The 20,632-nt window shown below is 45.8% G+C and overlaps 1 protein-coding gene across 1 annotated transcript; it reads left to right on the plus strand.

Annotated features, from left to right (window-relative positions):
- The first annotated feature begins 320 nt into the window (after window positions 1-320).
- Window positions 321-20,140, plus strand: RWDD1 (RWD domain containing 1). The gene is made up of 7 exons (XM_085855991.1): window positions 321-522; window positions 636-704; window positions 11,277-11,407; window positions 12,501-12,644; window positions 17,193-17,328; window positions 17,547-17,609; window positions 19,421-20,140. The coding sequence occupies exons 1-7, from the start codon at window positions 450-452 to the stop codon at window positions 19,528-19,530; spliced, it is 726 nt and encodes a 241-aa protein (XP_085712117.1). The 5' UTR covers window positions 321-449; the 3' UTR covers window positions 19,531-20,140.
- The last annotated feature ends 492 nt before the right edge of the window (window positions 20,141-20,632 follow it).

A 20,632-nucleotide genomic window follows, 5' to 3' on the forward strand; every position in this document is an offset into this window, starting at 1 on the left:
TCGAGCTGTGTGGAATAAAGAAGAAGAAGAAGAAGAAGAAGAAGAAGATAGAGAAGAAGAAGAAAAATGGCGAAGAAGAAGAAAAATAGCGAAGAAGAAGAAGAAAAAGGAGGAAATTTCGAGAAGAGAAGAAGAAGAGGGATAGGATATTATTGTGTGGCGGGTGGCAACCTGAAGTGCGCATTACATGCACATTCAAATAAAATAATGGGAATTGCAATGAAGTATGGTTTTTGTTTCCAAAAAGAAGAATGAAATTATTTTTAAACATACGTATTTGATTATAATATTGTTGTTTTTGTTTTTTTGGTGTGTGGTAGGCGCGAGTCGAGAAATGCTGTTTCGTCAAAGCGCGTTTTTTTGCGTACAGCACTTCCACGAGAAAAGCTTTTTACTCGAGCGCTCTCGAACAACGGGCTCATGGATTCTGGTGTTCACCGGGCACAAAGATGACTGATTACGTCGAAGAGCAGACTAACGAATTCGAAGCCTTGCAGTCCATATACTCGGATTGCTTTTCGGGTAAGTGGGCCTCCTATAGGAGCGAGCTATGTCTTTAAATGATTATTTTTTTAATAAAAAAATCAACTGACGATGCTCAAACGATTCATCATGGTGTCATTTTTCCCTTTCAGTGATTTCCGAGGAACCGACGTCCTTCACTATCGAGGTGTCATCTGACTTGAGCCACAAGAGTGGTGAAGGTATTAAAGACGACCGATGAATGCTTTAACAAAGGTTTACGGTTTCCATCGTGTTGTTTTGCTTCAATCTACAGCTCTGTGTGTTCACAGTAGTTCCAAAAGTGTGTTGAGTTACCAAGTTTTTTTGGGGAGTGCTGCTCGCCAAGCGGCTTAAGCACTCCATTTGAAGCTGTTGATAAGGAACGGCTGGCTTGGCAAGCGCTGGCAAGCTGCTTTGTAACTGAACGCATCACTGGACTATGATTTAGAAAATGTCACGCTTCTTCAAACTGTTGATAGTATTTGGCCAAATTTGTGTACGTAATAAATGGATGGGCTCTGGTCTTGCTTGTTAACCTCCACCATCGAAGATGGATGGAGGTCACTGTTTTCACCCCTTTCTGTTTGTTACTTACAAAATCTAAAGATTTTGTAAGTGTATTGATCAGTTGCGTTTCTGTTTGTTTGTTTGTTTGTTTGTTTATAGGCATGATAACTCGAGAACGGAAGAAGCTACCAATGTCAAATTACACCACGTGATTCAGGAGGGTGGTGGCTAGTGCTGATTAGATTTTGGTCAAAATCGGTCAAAGGTCAAGGTCACAGTGAGGTCAAACATCCCAAAAAAAGTTATAACTCAAGAACGGAAAAAGCTACCAATGTCAAATTACACCACATGATTCAGGAGGGTGATGGCGAGTACTGATTAGATTTTGGTCAAAATCAGTCAAAGGTCAAGATCACAGTGAGGTCAAACATCCCAAAAAAAGTTATAACTCAAGAACGGAAAAAGCTACCAATGTCAAATTACACCACATGATTCAGGAGGGTGATGGCGAGTACTGATTAGATTTTGGTCAAAATCGGTCAAAGGGCAAGGTCACAGTGAGGTCAAGCATCCAAAAAAAAGTTATAACTCGAGAACGGAAGAAGCTACCAATGTCAAATTACACCACGTGATTCAGGAGGGTGATGGCCAGTGCTGATTAGATTTTGGTCAAAATCGGTCAAAGGTCAAGGTCACAGTGAGGTCAAACATCCATAAAAAAGTTATAACTTGAGAACGGAAGAAGCTACCAATGTCAAATTACACCACGTGATTCAGGAGGGTGTTGGCTAGTGATGATTAGATTTTGGTCAAAATCGGTCAAAGGTCAAGGTCACAATGAGGTCAAACATCCAAAAAAAAGTTATAACTCAAGAACGGAAGAAGCTACCAATGTCAAATTACACCACGTGATTCAGGAGGGTGATGGCTAGTGCTGATTAGATTTTGGTCAAAATCGGTCAAAGGTCAAGGTCAGAGTGAGGTCAAACATCCAAAAAAAAGTTATAACTCGAGAACGGAAGAAGCTACCAATGTCAAATTACACCAAGTGATTCAGGAGGGTGATGGATAGTGCTAATTAGATTTTGGTCAAAATCGGTCAAAGGTCAAGGTCACAGTGAAGTCAAACATCCAAAAAAAAGTTATAACTCGAGAACGGAAGAAGCTACCAATGTCAAATTACACCACGTGATTCAGGAGGGTGATGGATAGTGCTGATTAGATTTTGGTCAAAACGGTCAAAGGTCAAGGTCACAGTGAGGTCAAACATTCGATTTATGATGATTTGGTACAGAATCATCGTAGAAACTTCTGGTTTGCGTCGCTACCTTCTCTAGAGACAGCTTTTATAAGACAAGGTCAGAGGTCAAGTTGACGATTTCGTAAGTACCAGTCTATGACTGTGTTTGTGTGTTTGTGTGTTTGTTTGTTTGTTTGTTTGTTTGTGAACAGTATTACGGAAAAACTCCTCGATGGATTTCGACGATGTGGTGTCCGAGGCGCAGCGGAACATGGAGAGCGAGAGCGTAGCAGTAACTCCGCTTTATTGCCCTTCTGGATGTACATCACCGCCACCCCTAGCGGCCGAGTCATGATGCACGAAAACCCAATCACGTGATACAGCACACTCCTCCCCTCGTAAAATAACAATTCACATGATGAAATGACAATATAACATGACCAAACGAAACCAATCAACATTCAAAATCCTCCAAGTACCGCAGCCGTCTCCTGACCCGCCTCAGGCGGGCAGCGACGCCAGACGGCCCAGGCTCAGACGCCTCCCGGCTAGGTCGAGGTGACACCCTCGCCGGACTTGCCCCATCCGCAACAACAACCGCCCCCAGCCGACAAGCTTGCTCGTCGTCCTCGAGCAGGACTGAATCAGGTGAACACCCCGCGGGCGTCGACACATCTGGCCCTGGCGACATCACAGGTGGGGGTCCCACATCGCTCGGCATGGGGGGGGGGTGGCGCTGAACAGCGATCATGCATTTGGTCCACGTGCCGCTTCCACACCTCCCCACCATCAGTCCGCACCATGCAATTCGCCGGCCCCAGTACCACAGAGACCACAGCCGGCACCCATTTGGAACTGTGGAAATAATTGCGCACCATTACCCGCTGTCCCACATCAAAACCGCGCATCAGCGTCGGGCGCGACACCGCCCCACTCACCGACCCTCCACGTCGCAGCAAATCCAGTCTGGACCGCAATGCCCGTCCATAGAGACGAATGGCAGGAGAATCGGCTGTGACAGGATGAATCGCGTTCCTGTATAGGAGGAAAAAGATATCGACCACTGTCTGCACAGGTGCAACACCCCCTCTGCGCAAAGCCCATTTCAACATCTTAACAAACGCCTCCGCCTGCCCATTCGTCGCAGGATGATACGGTGCGGACCTTATATGTCGAATACCATTTTGACGCATAAACTCATCAAATACACCTGCGATGAACTGCGGACCATTATCAGAGACCAGAACCTCGGGTAATCCTTTATTAGCAAAGATCGTCCGCAGTTTTTCCACTGTAATGTTTGCTGATGTATGCTGCATCACTCCAACCTCCGGCCATTTAGAGAATGCATCGATCACAATCAAAAACATTTTGCCATTAACCGGCCCCGCAAAATCCACATGGACCCTCTGCCAGGCCCTGTATGGGGTAGGCCATAGTCGCGAAGCTTGACGCGGGTTATCAGCATCTGTTTGGCACGTGGTGCAGCGCTTAAGCAACTGCTCAATGTCTTTGTCCAACCCTGGCCACCACAACAGGCTACGAGCAAGACTCTTGGTCTTCACCACGCCAAGGTGACTGACATGCAGTTCTTCCAAACACCGCTGCCTGAACTTCGGTGGAATCACCGCCCTCATTCCCCACATAACGCACCGTTGGACCAACAACAGCTCCGATGCGCACGACGCGAAAGGCTGAAATGCCGGTGTTGAAGGTAGATCGCTCCAATTCCCCGTAGAAATCGCCTGGATGACACGGGCGAGCACTGGATCATGAGCCGATTCCATCGCGACCTGTTTGGCCATGATCAGCCCGCTTTGGACCTGCCCAGCGCGAACACATCAACCCGGTCGGCCGACTCAGACTCAGCTGGACCCTCCGCGCAAGGCAAGCGCGAGAGCCCGTCGCAGTTAGCATGCTTTTCGGTGCTCCGGAACTGAATATCGTAATCGTAAGCAGCAAGAAACAGATACCACCGCTGTATCCGCGCGGCCGCGACCACTGGTACCCCACGTTCGGGTCTCAGGATGAATTAAAGTGGTTTGTGATCCGTCTGAAAAGTGAAATGCCGCCCCAGCAGGTATTGATGAAACCTCCGCACACCCCAGACGAGGCTGAGAGCCTCGCGCTCGATCTGGGCATATTCCTGCTCTGCTGCGGACAGGGTCTGGGATGCAAAACAAACAGGCCGCTCAGAACCATCGTCCATCCTGTGGGAGAGCACTGCCCCGATGCCATATGCAGAGCTGCCGCATGCCAATAAGAGTGGACGCGCAGGCTCGTAGTGCACGAGAACCGTATCCTCTGTGAGCAGCCGCTTGACGCGGTCGAACGACGCCTGGTGTGCAGGCCCCCAGGCCCAGCGCTCGTCCTTCCTGAGCAACCGCGTTTCCGGCGCAAGCTGTGAGCTGAGCCCGCGCACGAACCTTTGCTAATACTAGGCCATACCAATGAACGAGTGCAGCTGCGTCTTGTCGCGAGGCGGTGGCATGTGCTGAATCGCCTCCACCGTCCGAGGGCCTTTCAACAGCCCCTCCGGCGTGATGATGTGCCCGAGGTATTCCAAGCGCTGCTTGAAGAACGCGCACTTGTCTCTGTTCAAGCGCAGGCTGCACGCTTCTAGCTTCGTCAGCACTTGGGCAATGTTCGCAAGATGCTGGTCTGCCATTTTCCCCGCAATGAGCACCTCGTCCAGGTAGGTCTGAGCGGGCAGGCCAATGCAAACCTGATCCATGGCTTTCTGCCACAAGGCGGGGGCCGAAGCAATCCCAAAACAGAGTCGGGTATATCGATAGAGCCCTTGACACGTGTTTATTGTCAACAGGTGTTGATTGTCATCCCGCTACTCCCGGGATCCATTGGCAGGTGAAAATATGCATCACGCAGATCAAGCTTCGTGAAGTACTGACTCCCCGCCAATCGTGCATATATCTCATCGATTGACGGCAGTGGATATTGCTCCACGCTGAGCCCCGGGTTAACCGTGGATTTGACGTCCCCGCACAATCGGATGTCTCCATTCCGTTTCAGCACCGTGACGACCGGGTGGCCCAATCTGAGTACGACACCCGCTCGATCACTCCACAGGCCTCCAGCCTATCCAGTTCACCCTTGACCTTGTCCCGCAGAGCATACGGCACCGGTCGTAGTTTACAAAAACGAGGAACCACCCCCTCCTTCAGGAAGAGTTTTTTCCTCCAAGGTCGTCGCAAAACAAACCTTGACGTCTTTGAATAATCTTCTCCAACTGTCCTCCCATCGGCTCGGCATGGGTTGCACAAGGTAAACGGCGGCCCATTCTAGCCTGATGCGGGTCAGCCAGTCTCGGCCTAGGAGAGACGGACCCCTCCCCTGCACGACGTACAACGGAAGCGCGGCGACCTGGCCTTGGTACCGCACAGACACGTCTGCCATCCCGACTGGCGTTTGTCTTCTGCACTTTCATCTTCTGCACAATGTCCCGAAATGAGAGCACGTCCCCACTGGGCTTGTCCGGCGCCACCAAATCACTCGGCAGTCGATAATGTTCCGCCGATCTGGGGGCGAGCAAGATCGATTTCTGTTTGCTCTCATCGACCACATCATTCACGTGGAAATAGCACCCCAACTGTTCTGAAAACAATTCGAAGTCGTCTCCGCCGAAAACGGGCACCTCTCCGTGCGCCGTGACTCGTCGATCAACCATCCTCGTCAGCCAAATGTGGTGTCCGAGGCGCAGCGGAACATGGAGAGCGAGAGCGTAGCAGTAACTCCGCTTTATTGCCCTTCTGGATGTACATCACCGCCACCCCTAGCAGCCGAGTCATGATACACGAAAACCCAATCACGTGATACGGCATAGACGAAACTTGGTTGGGGGGTTAGGTCTGGTCCAAGGATCATGCCATTAGATTTTGGACTTGGTCCAAAATCCAATATGGCCGCTATGGCGGCCGATTTCAAAAAATATTGGAATTTTTAATTTTTTTGCATTTCTACGTGTTTTAAGTGATTTCCACCCCCCCCGAAAAAAAAAATTGTTAGAGAAAGAAAAAATTTGCAAATTTTTTTTCAACAAAATTTCGAATTTTTTTTTTTGCATTTCTACATGTTATAAGTGATTTCCAACAAAAAAACATGCCAAAATTATAATTGCGGCTGATTTTGGAACTTCAGGTGGATATACCCACGTAAAATCAATTTCTGTCTCAAGGAAGGACGAATGAATTGAGTATGTAAAAGGGAAAGTTGCAAACTCTAACTCTGTGAGCACTGTTGACGTCAAATTGAATGAATAGGATATCAGGTTCACTTGAGTGACCGAGCAGTATTGGCGGCGGAGGTTTTACACTCTACCGAGTGCTCCCCCTCTAGTTTGAATTGTTTTACTATAAAAATGCATTAATGATCAAGAATTTCCCACGAGTGGAAATGATTGAGTGGTTACTCATAAGCCTGGTGTTGGCTCCGTGGTTCGGGTGGTGGCTTGGGATCCGAGTGTCCTGAGTTCAAGCCCCATTGACCGCTGAATTAAAATACACCAGGAGGTTGACTCAGCCTGTCATCCTTCTGAGGTTGGCAAAATGAGCACCGGTGTACTGGTAAGGGGGACACTGCATCAGCGGCAGAGCCGCGTCCCAGCCAATGATGCAACCAGCAGCCACAGGCTGCACGAGAGGGAGAGGGAGAGGGAGAGGGAGACCCACAGATTACTCATGAAAACAGCAGCACTTTTCTTGTGCTTGAACCTGATGGATCAACGAGGAGCCAAGATGGCCTTGCTTCCTTTCTGTTGGTTGCTCTTCCATTGTGACGCTGCGTACACGTACTCGAATACCTTCTCCGCCGGCACACAAAACATAGATCAAGCACAACCACTCATAACAGAAACTGAATACACGTGTCCGGAGCTTTATCAAGCATTGGGCATTTCTTTTAAACGAATAGCACTGCTAACAACAATCATGACAATGATAAATTGAACTAGAAAGAGCAATCAACGATTGCAGACCCTCGCCAGGACTTTTGTTTGTGTTTTTAGTTCATACTTTCTGGACGTACTCTCATTATAATTACCTGTGCCACCGAAGGTGTGCAGAGGTTATGTTTTCACCCCTGTCTGTCAGTCTGTGAGCAGGTTATCTCAAAGTTATGGACTGATTCAGACAAACCTTGGTGGACAGGTTGGGTGTGTGACAAGGATGAAAAGATGAGATTTTGCTGAAGATCCGGATCTGAAATTTAATATTTGTGAAAGTAATTCTTCAACATTGAGAGATCGGGCCAAAAACAAGATACAGCATGATATTTCAAAAAGTTGTCGATGGATTGTATGAGTTTGGTCGATGACGAGAACAAGCCGATGAAATTTTGGTTCAGGTCGAGATCCAGATCCGGCCTATCAGTGGGATCCAAAACATAAACTTTTCAGTCTGGTGCGGATATGCGCTCCACCGAGTTCTGTTCTAATTGTACATACTTTGTAAAGGTACTCGGTTGAAAAAAAGATAACGTGTACTACTGGCTACCACTTGGTGGCATTTGTGGCCAATGGCAGCACATTGTGTGTGGACAAACAAACAAACGGAACCAAGTGCAATACCCTCTCCTCTGGCAACAAAGATAAGACGAATTAGAAGGGCATTCTTCGATGTCGCGACGTCGACAGATGTGCCTCCTCCCCACGTTATTACATCATTATAATACTTGCATGCCTGGTGTTGGCTTAATGGTTAGAGTGGTGGGCTTGGGTTCCTAGGGTCCTGAGTTCAAATCCCGCTCAGCTGTTGAACTAATACCAGGTGGGGTTAACTCGGCCTGTCATCCTTCCGAGGTCGGCAAAATGAGTGCCAGCATGCTGGTATACTGCGTCGGAGTGGCGACCCATCCAGGATTGTGCCCAAAAGCCAAGGAGACTGCTTTGGCAGCACCAACGCTCTGCACAGAGTATGGTCCCAATGGATGGATGAATAATACTTGTGACGAATTTTTTTTAAATCCCTGAACCCAGATTCAAAACATTAAATAATTCTGTCTGCCAGACCATGCGTACGGTGAGGTTGAAATTTAAAACATATTCCCATGAACACAAGATGATAATTGTGAAATTTCATGTTGATTGATGAAGAGAAATAATTTTCTTAAGATTTTCGTTCACTCCAACATGTCTGCCAGACCGTGTGACCTATTAATTATTTGTGAACACCATTGTATTTGTGAACACAAGGCTTGGGGAACATGTGGGTGAAACTTCCCCTCGATCTTTTTACCAAGTGTTGCTTTGTACCTGGTGTTGGCTTGGTGGTTAGGGTGGTGGCGTGGGATCCTAGGGTCCTGAGTTCAAGCCCCATTGGCCACTGAATTAACACCAGGGGGTTTACACTGCCTGTCATCCTTCCAAGGTCAGCGAAATGAGTACCAGTGTAGCAGCCAAAAGGCTGTACACGGAGGGAAACTGGTATTGACGGATTTATAAAAAAAAAAATCTGGTATTGGTGTGGTGCAGGCATGATGGGCCGAATGGCCTCCTCCTGTGCATAATTTCTTTGTAACCTTTGTAATTCTTGATCTGTCAGGCCATTCTGGAGAAGGTTTTTAAAGGTTTATTCTTCAAAAAAATCATAGCTGTCATACCATGTGACCTATGATGTCACGGTGGAGAACTTTTTTGTTCCTCAGGGATAGGCAATCATACCTGTAAAGTTTTGCCTCGATCTGTTAAGCCATTTCGGAGAAGATCGATTTTTGAAGGTTTTCATGTAAAAAAAAAAGAAAAAGAAGCTGCTGAACCACATGAACGATGACATCATCGATTTTCCCCCCCCCCCCCGCCCCACCATACAATTTATCCCTCGATGACCCTCAAAAGTTTTCATACTGATCAGATAAAGTGTTTGACGTATACAATTATGATAGTGTTGCGGATTCGCGCCCGCCGGCGTGCTGACGGCCACGTAACTCGAATCGCGGCACGACGCCCACCGGACGGACAATCCAGTCGTGACCCTCTCGGACTAACGCCGGGAACCAGTCACGGGTGGACCTTTTGGTCTCACCGCGATCGAGCCAATCAGCCCCCGCGTGGGATAGGGTTGCTCGCCAAATTCGACCTACCTAAGTACCCACACGGAGGGTAGACCGGGCGATCGCACCTCGCCGCAGGTCGACTTCGGACACGGGCCACTTAAGCGACCCGTTCCGTACTATCAGAATAACCGAGCGGTGTTATCGTCGACCTCGACGGTTCGATTGATTATCGGGCGTATTCAGCCCACTACCAACCCTTTACGTGAAGCAAGATGAGGATTCAATGGGAGAAAAAGACGAAGCGAAGCGGGAGAACAGTTCAATAATAAAGCACATTTATTCGCGGCACACGGGAAGCACACATATTCAATTCCACCAAAAGCACACAGAAAAGACACAATTCCATTTACACAAAAAGCAAATATAAAAGCGAAAACAATGCAGAGCTAATACCGACTACCGAGCACACGGCAACACTTATACAATTCTACTTCACAGACGGCGCCGACAACACATACCCAAAACCAAGGAAAAGAAATGCCCTCAAGGATGAGGCGGGCCTGAGGCCGAGACCGGGTCGCGCCTACCCGTCTGGTGATGAGACGCGGAGCGGCGATGGCGCCTCACTCCGCGGGCCTCGCGGACAGTGTCTGGCAGGGGGTGGGAAAGGGGCCCCCTTGGTCGCACTATCTCAGCGCGGGGGGGAAACAGGAGGGGTTGCTGATGCTCGGGGTATAGAGGATCTTTATTATCCCTGGTGTGCGTCTCCACCTCGGCCAGGTCGCGCTGCCGGCCTTCCTCGGGCGTGCAGCTCCCGGCACCGTCGCGAGCACCCCCTCGTCTGCCTTCGCCGCTGCCGCCTCTCCGCCTCTGGACTCTCCACCCTGGACTCTTCTTTGGGCTCTCCTCGTTCGACTCTCTTCAGCTTCTCCAGCTACTGCAGGCTTCGGGCTCCAGACTTCCACACTGCTCTGACTGACGAACACGGTCCTTTTATCCCCCGTAGCTTCGCCTTTGACCCCCTCCCTTTGACCTTTCACCTCGCTCCCCATTGGCCCGAGAAAAAGTGGGCGTGAAGGCTTTTTGATCCACAAATTTGCATATATCGATCGTTCTGGAGGCGGGGCCAAATCGCCCCTCGCTCACCGATTGGACGGCAAAAAGTGGGCGTGTGTCGTTTTTGATCCGTTTTTGAAGCACAAAATCCGTGATTTTGTACACGCTGTTCAACGTGCGCCCTGCACGAGTCCAACACCGGTACCCACAGCGGGGCAAGAACGGTGGCGATGCTACGGTTGCGAGGTGTGACGTGAAGGTCGTGGCGGTTGTGGTGAAGCGGTGGTTGTGGTTGTTGGTTGATGTTGTGGTTGTGGTGGTAATCATGGCGGTTGGTCCAAAATAAAGATAGTAAAAGAAAAACGGCTATCCTGAAGAGTCGCAGCACGCATAAATGACATGTATTCCCACTAGACAACGGGTTTGGGCCTGACTACACATATACTTGCCGAGATACCTCACCTAAGGGACCTGAATGGTGGTTTGCAAATTTGGTAACCACAACAATATCATAATGAAGACACCTATGACATAAAAAAAAATCAGACTTATTTCCAACATGCGGGGTACTTCACATGTGCTAAGTTTCAATTTTTTCAATGGAGCAGTTTCAGAGATGCAGAGGTCCGAAGCCTTTCCTTTTCTCCAACATGGCTGCCGCACCACATGACTTGTGACGCCATTATCATTCAACCATTCCACATGAGTAGTCTCACATTTGGTGAAAATTGTGTCAATCGGATAAGCGGTTGCAGAGAAAACAGAAAATTACCATGGAAGGACGGACATGGGGACGGACGGACAGACAACCTAAAAACATAATGCCTCCGGCGACTTCGTCAGCAGAGGCATAAAAATATTTATTTTTGCTGCAACTTTTTTTTGCAAAGCTTTGTTTGTCGTGTGATCTTTGGCCTGTTGAGTGTTTTCTAAAGGAAATGTCATTTTTATTGTTTTCATGCAGTTTTAAAGGTTGAGCTGAAGTTTACCTTTGTGGAGCGATATCCTGATGAGCCTCCTTTATTTGAGGTGGTATCCCGGGGGAACCTCTCTGATGATGACGTGTGCAGTCTGAAGTCACTCTTAAACGAACAGGTAGGAAAGATTATTGTTGCATCATCAAACATGTTTTAGACACCGAAAGGCTGATCTTTACAACTGTCTCCTGATCTTGAGGCATCCTGGTGTCCTGCCATATCTTGAGGCATTGACAGACAAAACAATCAAGCCAATACAATAATGTAATAAACCACGTTAAAATGTAATGGGGTGCGATGGAGTGGCACAGATTGTCACATAACGCTGCGTGATGTGACGGAGTGTCACATAACGTTGCGTGATGTGACGGAGTGTCGCATAACGTTGCCTGATGTGACGGAGTGTCGCATAACGTTGCCTGATGTGACGGAGTGTCACATAACGTTGCCTGATGTGACGGAGTGTCACATAACGTTGCCTGATGTGACGGAGTGTCGCATAACGTTGCCTGATGTGACGGAGTGTCGCATACCGTTGCCTGATGTGACGGAGTGTCGCATAACGTTGCCTGGTGTAACGGAGTGTCACATAACGTTGCCTGATGTGACGGAGTGTCACATAACGTTGCATGATGTGACGGAGTGTCGCATAACGTTGCCTGATGTGACGGAGTGTCACTAAACGTTGCCTGATGTGACGGAGTGTCACTAAACGTTGCCTGATGTGACGGAGTGTCACTAAACGTTGCCTGATGTGACGGAGTGTCACATAACGTTGCCTGATGTGACGGAGTGTCGCATAACGTTGCCTGATGTTACGGAGTGTCACATAACGTTGCATGATGTAATGGAGTGTCGCATAACGTTGCCTGATGTGACGGAGTGTCACATAACGTTGCCTGATGTGACGGAGTGTCACATAACGTTGCCTGATGTGACGGAGTGTCACATAACGTTGCCTGATGTGACGGAGTGTCACATAACGTTGCCTGATGTGACGGAGTGTCACATAACGTTGCCTGATGTGACGGAGTGTCACATAACGTTGCATGATGTAACGGAGTGTCACATAACGCTGCGTGATGTAACGGGGTGTCTCACAACATAACGGGGTGTCACGCAATGTTACAGAATACAAATGTAGCACATATAATTCAACAAACTGGCATATCAATAAATTGTTGAACTGTCATGCTCTTGTTTTGCTCCAGGCTGAAGAGAATGTTGGGATGGTAATGATATTCACACTCGTCTCAGCAGCACAGGAGCACCTCAACGAACTTGTGGATCAGATCAAAAGTCAAAAAGATAAAGAGGTTGAAAGGAAGCAGTTGGAGCAAGAGGAAGCAGATAATGTAAGTCAGAATGGAATTGTAATTCGGTGTATGTTGCTTGATTTTATTTTATTTTATTTTATTTTTTTTTTAACGATGACCATCAAGTTTTTATTCCTCCACAGCCAAAGGCCGGAGGCAATATGTTTTCTGGTTGTCTGTTCGTCTGTTATTTTGGTTTTTTGTCACCACAATAACTTGTAAACCAGTGAAGGGATTTCAACCAAATGTGGCACAAGTATGGACTGTAATACAAAGATGAACTGATTACATTTTGGCTTCATCAGGCCAAAGGCCAGGTGCCCTCTGGAAATCATTTTGCAGACCATAGCTTGAGTTGGAAACATCTGATATTGTCTCTTTTATCTCTTACTCTCTCTCACCCTCTCACTCTCTCTCCCTCTCTCCCTCTCTCCCTCTCACTTTCTCTCCCACTCTCCCACCCTCTCTCTCCCACACTCCCACCCTCTCTCTCTCCCTCTCTCCCTCTCCCTCTCATGTGACCTTCAATTGAGAACAAACTTAATAGTGGGTTTGCATCTAACACCGGCAGAGGTATATGATATGTCCATCACTGCGTTCACGTCAAATTCTATTTTCTAGTTTATCGTAAAGTTTTGAGCGTTAGGTGCGCTCTCATTTTTGACCCTTTCTTGACAGAAAAAAAGAAAGATGTATTTTTCAATCATCCTCCCATTGACCCAAAAAGTCTCCAATTATTTCTCGGTAAGACTTTGTGCTCCCAACAATTATTTTTTGTGCCCACGAAATGCTCGCCTTGAAGTCAACAATTTCAGCGCTGTCAGCTGTTTGGGTGGGTAAAGCACTTATGCAAAACCCCAGGAGCTCCTCGTCGTCGTTCTCATCAAATACTGCACGAAGTTGTCATCTGAATCCACGTATAGGAGGTAGTTATTGCTGTCGGCGCTTTTAGGTTTCCTGAATCATCCTCCCACAGCACATCGTCTTCCATATCGTCGTCGAAGCTGTTGGATATACAGCACTTCAGGAAGGCATAATGAATGATCACTGCTGGCAGCTCGTCCCAGACATTCAGGATCCACGAACAGATGGGAGGCAAATCTACCTTTCACATTCATCCTTCCTTGGTATATGACTTCTCCCCCTCCAGGCTGGAGAAGCGGTCATACCCCCCCCCCCCCAGAAATCATCACGAGATCGGCGTTGGAGCGTCGCATGGTCGCCTTTGTGCGATCCGTCTTATGACAGTAGAATGCGTGGAGGATGGAAGACTTCTATGCTGTGTGCGACCTCCTCCTCTCCTCTCCAAGACACGATGTAGCCAGTCGTTGATGAGGTCGTCATCCATCCAGCCCTTGGAGTGGACCCTCACAATGATGCTGGCCGGGAACTTCTCTTTTGGAAGAGTCTTCTACTTGAAGTTGACGTATGGTGGCAGCTTTCCTCCATCAATGGTTTAGCCCAGCAAAACCATGAAGTGGTCCTTCTCGTGCTGAGTCGTCATAGCGCTCACGTTCATGGAACCTTCAGCCGATATGGTGACGCTCCGAGGGACGTCAAAGGTGAGAGGTGTTTGGTCCGCGTTGCCAATCCTGGAGAGCGGGTACTCGTACTGAGGGTGCAGCTTGATAACATACTGCTGAAACTTTGAAGTCTTCTCCTCCAAGTCTTGGGCAAGCATTGTGTGATGTGATGTGGGTACGCCGGCGGATGGACAGTCCATGCCGAGACATGAAGCGCCATTCCCATGAAATGCTCGCCTTGAAGTCTGTGATTCCAGCCCTGTCAGCGATGACCTTGGCCTTTAGTCAAATTGCCATCTTTAACCTCCGCCATCGAAGATCGGAGGTTACTGTTTTCACCCCTTTGTGTTTGTTATCTTGCCAAAACGAAGATATAAGATATAAGGTTAACTTGAGTGACCCAGCAGTATTGGCGGCGGAGGTTTTGCACTCTCCCGAGTGCTTCCCCTCTAGTTTAAATTATGTGCCCCTTCATCTGCTTCTCTCAAACTCAAGCAATGAGCTCCAGCACCAGTACTAGCCACTTGACTGTCCTTCCCCATAGCACCTTCTTGTGTTTGGGCATCTCCTCCAGGGTAGGCTGCGTTGATTGCAATCTTCATCGAACGTTGGATTCAGCGACGTCTAATCTCCTGCCAGCCTCCTGCTTTCCAGCCTCTTCAGCAAACCTGCAGACCTAGAACTAGAATGAAGCAGTGAAAGCACATGGAGTAATCTTCTTGTTAATTGGATAACTCTGTGAATAATGGTGATCTAGTGGTCAATGCCTCACACATTCATACAGTTGGCGTCGGTGCCGAGGACGAGATCACAGGTATAATATCAACTGCTTCATTCAACTTGTGGCGGACTGATCTCCAGAGTCCTCGCTGCTCTCCATTGTTTTGACTGGTAATTGACAATGGGGTGTTCCTTTCAGCGCACATGCACTTAGACAATTCAATTAACACATTGTACTTTTTCACCGATCGTGTGATAATTCTTGTGAATGGTTAGTCTCGCTGGAGGGCCAAACTTTACACAAACATCCAGGTTGACAATAAATTGGCATTATAAACCAGTCATAAACAAAAACACACACACGATTTTTGGCCACAGTTTTCAAGCAATTGTTCTGAAATTTTTTCGTGTGTGTAGGTGGTCCGGCCAAGGACAGCAACAATTAATTTTGGTGAATATCCGAATCCAGATCAGGATCAGAATTTTTCAAGTGATTCTTCACCAAGTGATAGGGCCAAAAACGATAACCAGCCCAATATCTCAAAAAGGTTATGGATAAATTCACACAAAACTTGGTGGACGGGTTTAGGAGTGCCACGAGGAGAATTGATTCAATTTTGGTGAAGATCCGAATCCAGATCTGGATACGAGAATTATTTAATTTTAAACTGATTCTTCACCATTGAGAGATGGGGCTAAAAATGATATTTCGTGATATCTCAAAAGTAGTGGACGGGTTTGGATGAACCTTGGTTGACAGGTTGGGGATGTGAAAAGAACTAATGGATTCAATTTTGATGAAGATCTGAATCCAAATCTGGATTTGAGAATTTTTTCAAGTGATTCTTCATCATTGAGAGTGGGGCCAAAAACTATGTGTACTGTAGCATGATATCTCTAAAAGTTGTGGAAGAGTTGATTTGGTGACAAGAACGAGCGGATTTGATTTTGGTTAAGGTGCGGATTCAGATCCGACCTATCGGTGGCAAACAAAATTTAAACTGTTCAGCCTGGCGGAGGTGTGTGCTCTACTCGAGTGCTGCTCATTTTCGCCAAATGTCTCTCAGTCAACCAAGTGCACAGAATGATATCTGTCGGACTGGCTGAATACGTGAAAAGTTCAACAGACTACAGCATCCAATTTGTATGCAAACATGAAGACAGCAAGTCAAATAAGGTATCCTTAATCAAAATAAAGACCAATTACTGCACTGTAGTCCCAATAAGGAAGCCAAACATAACAACACACACACACACACACACACACACACACACACGAATATATTGTGTACTGGTAAGTAATTACAAAAGAGATTTTATATGAAGTTATAACCTTAACTTAAAAGCAATTTATTGATTTCCCAACTGCCCGGATCATCAGCTGGGCACCGTTTATCATTGAGGTTTCGATTCTTTCAGCCCAGAACCTCTCCGAACGGCAGATCCACAACGCCGGTCACTGGTCCACATCAGTAGATTACACAGCATCAATGGACCCACAACACAACCTCAAAGTTGTATCCATACAGTCAGTCAACACTGCAATGCAATATCCTTATTCAAACTTATTTAATTATTAGTTTTATTTAAAGTATTACTGCATTTGAATAACTTTAATGATACACCACTTTATATGATGATAAATTAAGCGATAAACACTTTACCTTGTAGACATGTCCATTCCACCACACCTTCATCTAACTATAGACTCAATCATTCAAATATTCAAACTGTCATTACTCACCGATTTTAATATGCTGCACTGCGTATCTTAGCAACCACCAAGAAATTATATTAATGCTTATAATAATGTATTTTATAAATATTTGTTTATTTATTTTTAAATCTAAATACCTTCTTTATTTAATACATCTATCAGTAATATAAATGTATTTAATCAATAATATTAATTAAAGAATTTACCTCAATCAAATAATTAATTCATTATTATTATTATTATGGTATCAAATTCAATGCAATCGGAACTTGTTTACATGAAAACCAACCAAACTTAAATAAAAGGCGACGATGGAGTATAAAGACATTCGCACAAGACCTGATCAAACAATCAGCCAAATATCCTCTCTTTAACATGAGGGAAAATAACCTTCTCTGCACGTTCCACAAAATCATCCTTTATCATGCGAGTACCGATGCTCGACATTTCTTAGACCTGTTTATAAGGCGCAGCCCCGGATTTTGAGATTTCTCAGCGTGAAAATGTTTGCCTTGTACTTGTACGGTGGTTTACTTTGTTTTTTTGTTTTTGTTTTTTTTTACCAATTCGATTTTTCATTTTTGCTCTTGCTGTCTTCGATATAATTTTTTTACGTGCTGATTGCAGGAACGCTTTCAAGGCACGCCGGTGACAATAGAAAACTTCCTTGCTTGGAAAATCGCGTTTAACTTGGAGTATGCAGAGATGAGGAGTAAGAAGTATCAGCGTGATGATGAACTGGGTGGGAAGTGCAAACTCACAGGTTTGTATTTTGAGGTTTTATTTGCTTTTATTTGACTTATTTGAAGTGCTCATAATGTTGCTGAACCTTCTTACTCCACCTTGTCCTCAAACCATGATGCTTCAATTTACTTTTTGAAAATAATTTTTTTTCATCATTAATTTATTTTTCCAGCAAGTGTATTGGCCGCACGGTCATCCTTTTCACTTTCCCACTTGCTCAAACCCAATCCCTATTAGGAAAGCAACTTTTTGAAAGAGACCGGAACCTCGATACTTCAGACATGCAGTTTCTTGAAGAGGGTGAGTTTTATTTTTTATTTATTTTTATTTCTTATTGTTTCAGCAATGCATACACTCGGTGTACAAAACGTTAGGAACACCTGCTCTTTCCATGAAATGGACTGATCAGGTGAATCCAGGTGAAAGCTATGATCCCTTATTGATTGCACCTGTTAAATCCACTTCAATCAGTGTCGATGAAGGGGAGGAGACAGGTTAAAGAAGGATTTTTAAGCCTTGAGACAATCAAGACATGGATTGTGTATGTGTGCCATTCAGAGGGTGAATGGGAAAGACAAAACATTTAAGTGCCTTTGAACGGGGTATGGTAGTGGGTGCCAGGCACAATGTGTCAACAGGGTTTGAGTGTGTCTAGAACCGCAACGCTGCTGGGTTTTTCATGCTCAATAGTTTCCCATGTGTATCAAGAATGGTCCACCACCCAAAGAACATCCAGCCAATGGCAGGCCAGTGGTCGAAAACGGCTCATTGATGAAAGATGCCAAAGGAGGCTGACGTGAATTGAGCAGAGCAACAGATGGGCTACATTTAATCAACTGACAGTCCAGTACAACATTGGTGCCGAAAGACCCATAAAATAATGCACAACTCATCGTACCTTGACACATATGGGGTATGGCAGCCGATGACCATACAGAGTTCCACTTCTTTCAGCAAAAAACTAGAACCTCCAGTTGCAGTGTGCTAAGCAATGAAAACGCTGGACACAAGAGCATTGGAAAAACATTGCCTGGTCTGATGAACACCGGTTCCTGCTGTTTCACGCTGATGGGAGGACGAGGGTATGGAGAAAACTGCATGAGTATATGCATCCATTATGTCATGTGTCAACATTGTAGGGTGATGGTGGTGGTGGTGGTGGTGTGGGGTGTGTTTTAATGGCACACATTGGACCCCTTGGGAAAAGTGGAGCAACGTTTGAATGCCACAGGATATCTGAACATCAAAGCCAATCAGGTGCATCCCATCATGGCAGCGGTGTATCCATCTGCGAATGGATTTCTTCAGCAGGATAATGCCCCATGCCACAAGGGTTCCACGAACATGACAGTGAATTCAGCTTACTGCAGTGGCCTGCCCAGTCACGAGATCTCTATCCATTGAGCATCTGTGGGATGAGATGGAACTAACTATTCGGAGTGGAGATCCACTAACAGCCAACTTGACACAACTGTGTGAAGCATTGGAGTCAACATGGGCCAACATCCTTGTGGAATGCTTTCGACACCTTGTTGAGTCCATGCCCCAACAAATTGAGGATGTTTTGAGGGCAATGGGGGGGGGGGTGCAACTCAATATTCGGAAGGTGTTCCTAATGTTTTGTATACTGAGTGTATATAATAGGCTAATGTGCTGTCTGTATCTTTCTGCCTGTCCCACCCAGAAACATGGAAACATTCCTCAGAGAGGAAAAAAAAATCAAGTACAAGTTGCTTCAAATTAATCCAAACCAACAGGATAATTTTAATTTTTTTTTCAATCTGACAATAACACTGAACCCAGGTGGTGTATAGGCAACATACCGTTGCCTCAATCGCTACTGAATATTTTTTTCTTTGCTATTAATAAATAAATAACCTCCAATTTTTCAGCTCTTTCAATCAACACAACAAAAAAGCCTTCCTTTTTTATGTCGTGATGCTCTTACCCCGGGCTTCTGCTAGTTTTGGTTAAATTGTTTAGAATGTGGCTGAAACTCAGTATTGCATGTTCTAAAATCCTACGGCGGAGTTTAGACTCTTAAGTGTTTCCTGTTGTGTTTCGAAAGTGTGCTTCTAATTATTTGGGTCCTCGACCACACTCTCCTGCAGGTGATAATGTGGAGGTGGACGAGTCTCTCTTCCAAGACCTTGATGACCTGGCTTTGGAGGATGATGAAAATGCCGACCTTAACCCTGCTGATCTTGATGACTATGACTGAACTTGTATCATTATCGAAAGGCGCTCTCCTGTCGGTGCTTGAAGGACTTCAGTGTGTGGTTCTCCAGCTGATTTCGGTTTTCATGAACATCGATCTGCCTGCAGGGCTAGTTTATTATATAAAAGTGTGGGGATCATTTTGGGAATGTCCCAGAGATGCATAAAGAGGTTGATGCTTTTTTTTTTTTCTTTGCTTTTCTATTCTTTTCTTCTGTTTTTTTTTTGTTTGTTTTCTTATGGGTGCTTGTATGCAACCTTCCTTCTGCACAGCAAAGTTACAGGTTGAAGTCTAAATCCCTGAACCCTGTTGAAAATAAATTGGTTGGACAAGCCGGTGATTCCTGAATTTAAAGAAATCAGATCAGAGAAAGTAGCGATGCCAATTCATCCACCTTCATCACATTCGCTCATCCAGGGCTGCTTTTAAAATCGCCTTTTAAACCATAATCTTTTGGCGTAAATAAAGTCAGGTTGATGAAACATTTTTGAATTGAACCTGTGATGTCCTGGAGTGTTGTTTTCGTTTGAGGTTGGTAATCAGGTTCCACTTTATTTTGCGGTTTGGAAATTTGCAAAGTGTGTGAGAACGTAAATAAAAATGTTGCTTTTGATACGTTTGCAATGATGATGGTACAATTATGAATACATTCTCAATTTTTTTATTTTGTAACTACAGAAGAAGGGAAAGACCCATACTCGTACAAATGTCCTATTGCAAGGAATGGAAGGTAAGAAGTTGACCACAATGAATGGACTGTTATCACCCATAGACCAGACTAGGTGGGGTAGGCTGAAGGTCGTTAATGAGCCAGTTGAGTTTTTCTTTTAACCAACACTCCAATAGTGATGTGGCAGTTCTCGTGAGATGAGATTTTGTTCCTGAAGCTTAAAAGTCCAAATCCCTAACACTGCTTCCATCTGGATTTGAACCTTTGAACCCATAACCTCAGGGCTGTTAGTCCACTGTCCTCACCAACAAGGCACCAATGGACCCGATGAAGCATCTCATAACACACATATACTAAAAATTATTAAGCCAATCGTGAATACATTCAGAAACTGGAAGGGCACTCGGTAGAGCACATACCTCTGCCACGTAATGC

This window comes from Eptatretus burgeri, chromosome 15 (assembly GCF_056783735.1).
Source record: "Eptatretus burgeri isolate ZD-2024b chromosome 15, Ebu_testis_v1, whole genome shotgun sequence".
Taxonomy (NCBI): Eukaryota; Metazoa; Chordata; class Myxini; order Myxiniformes; family Myxinidae; genus Eptatretus; species Eptatretus burgeri.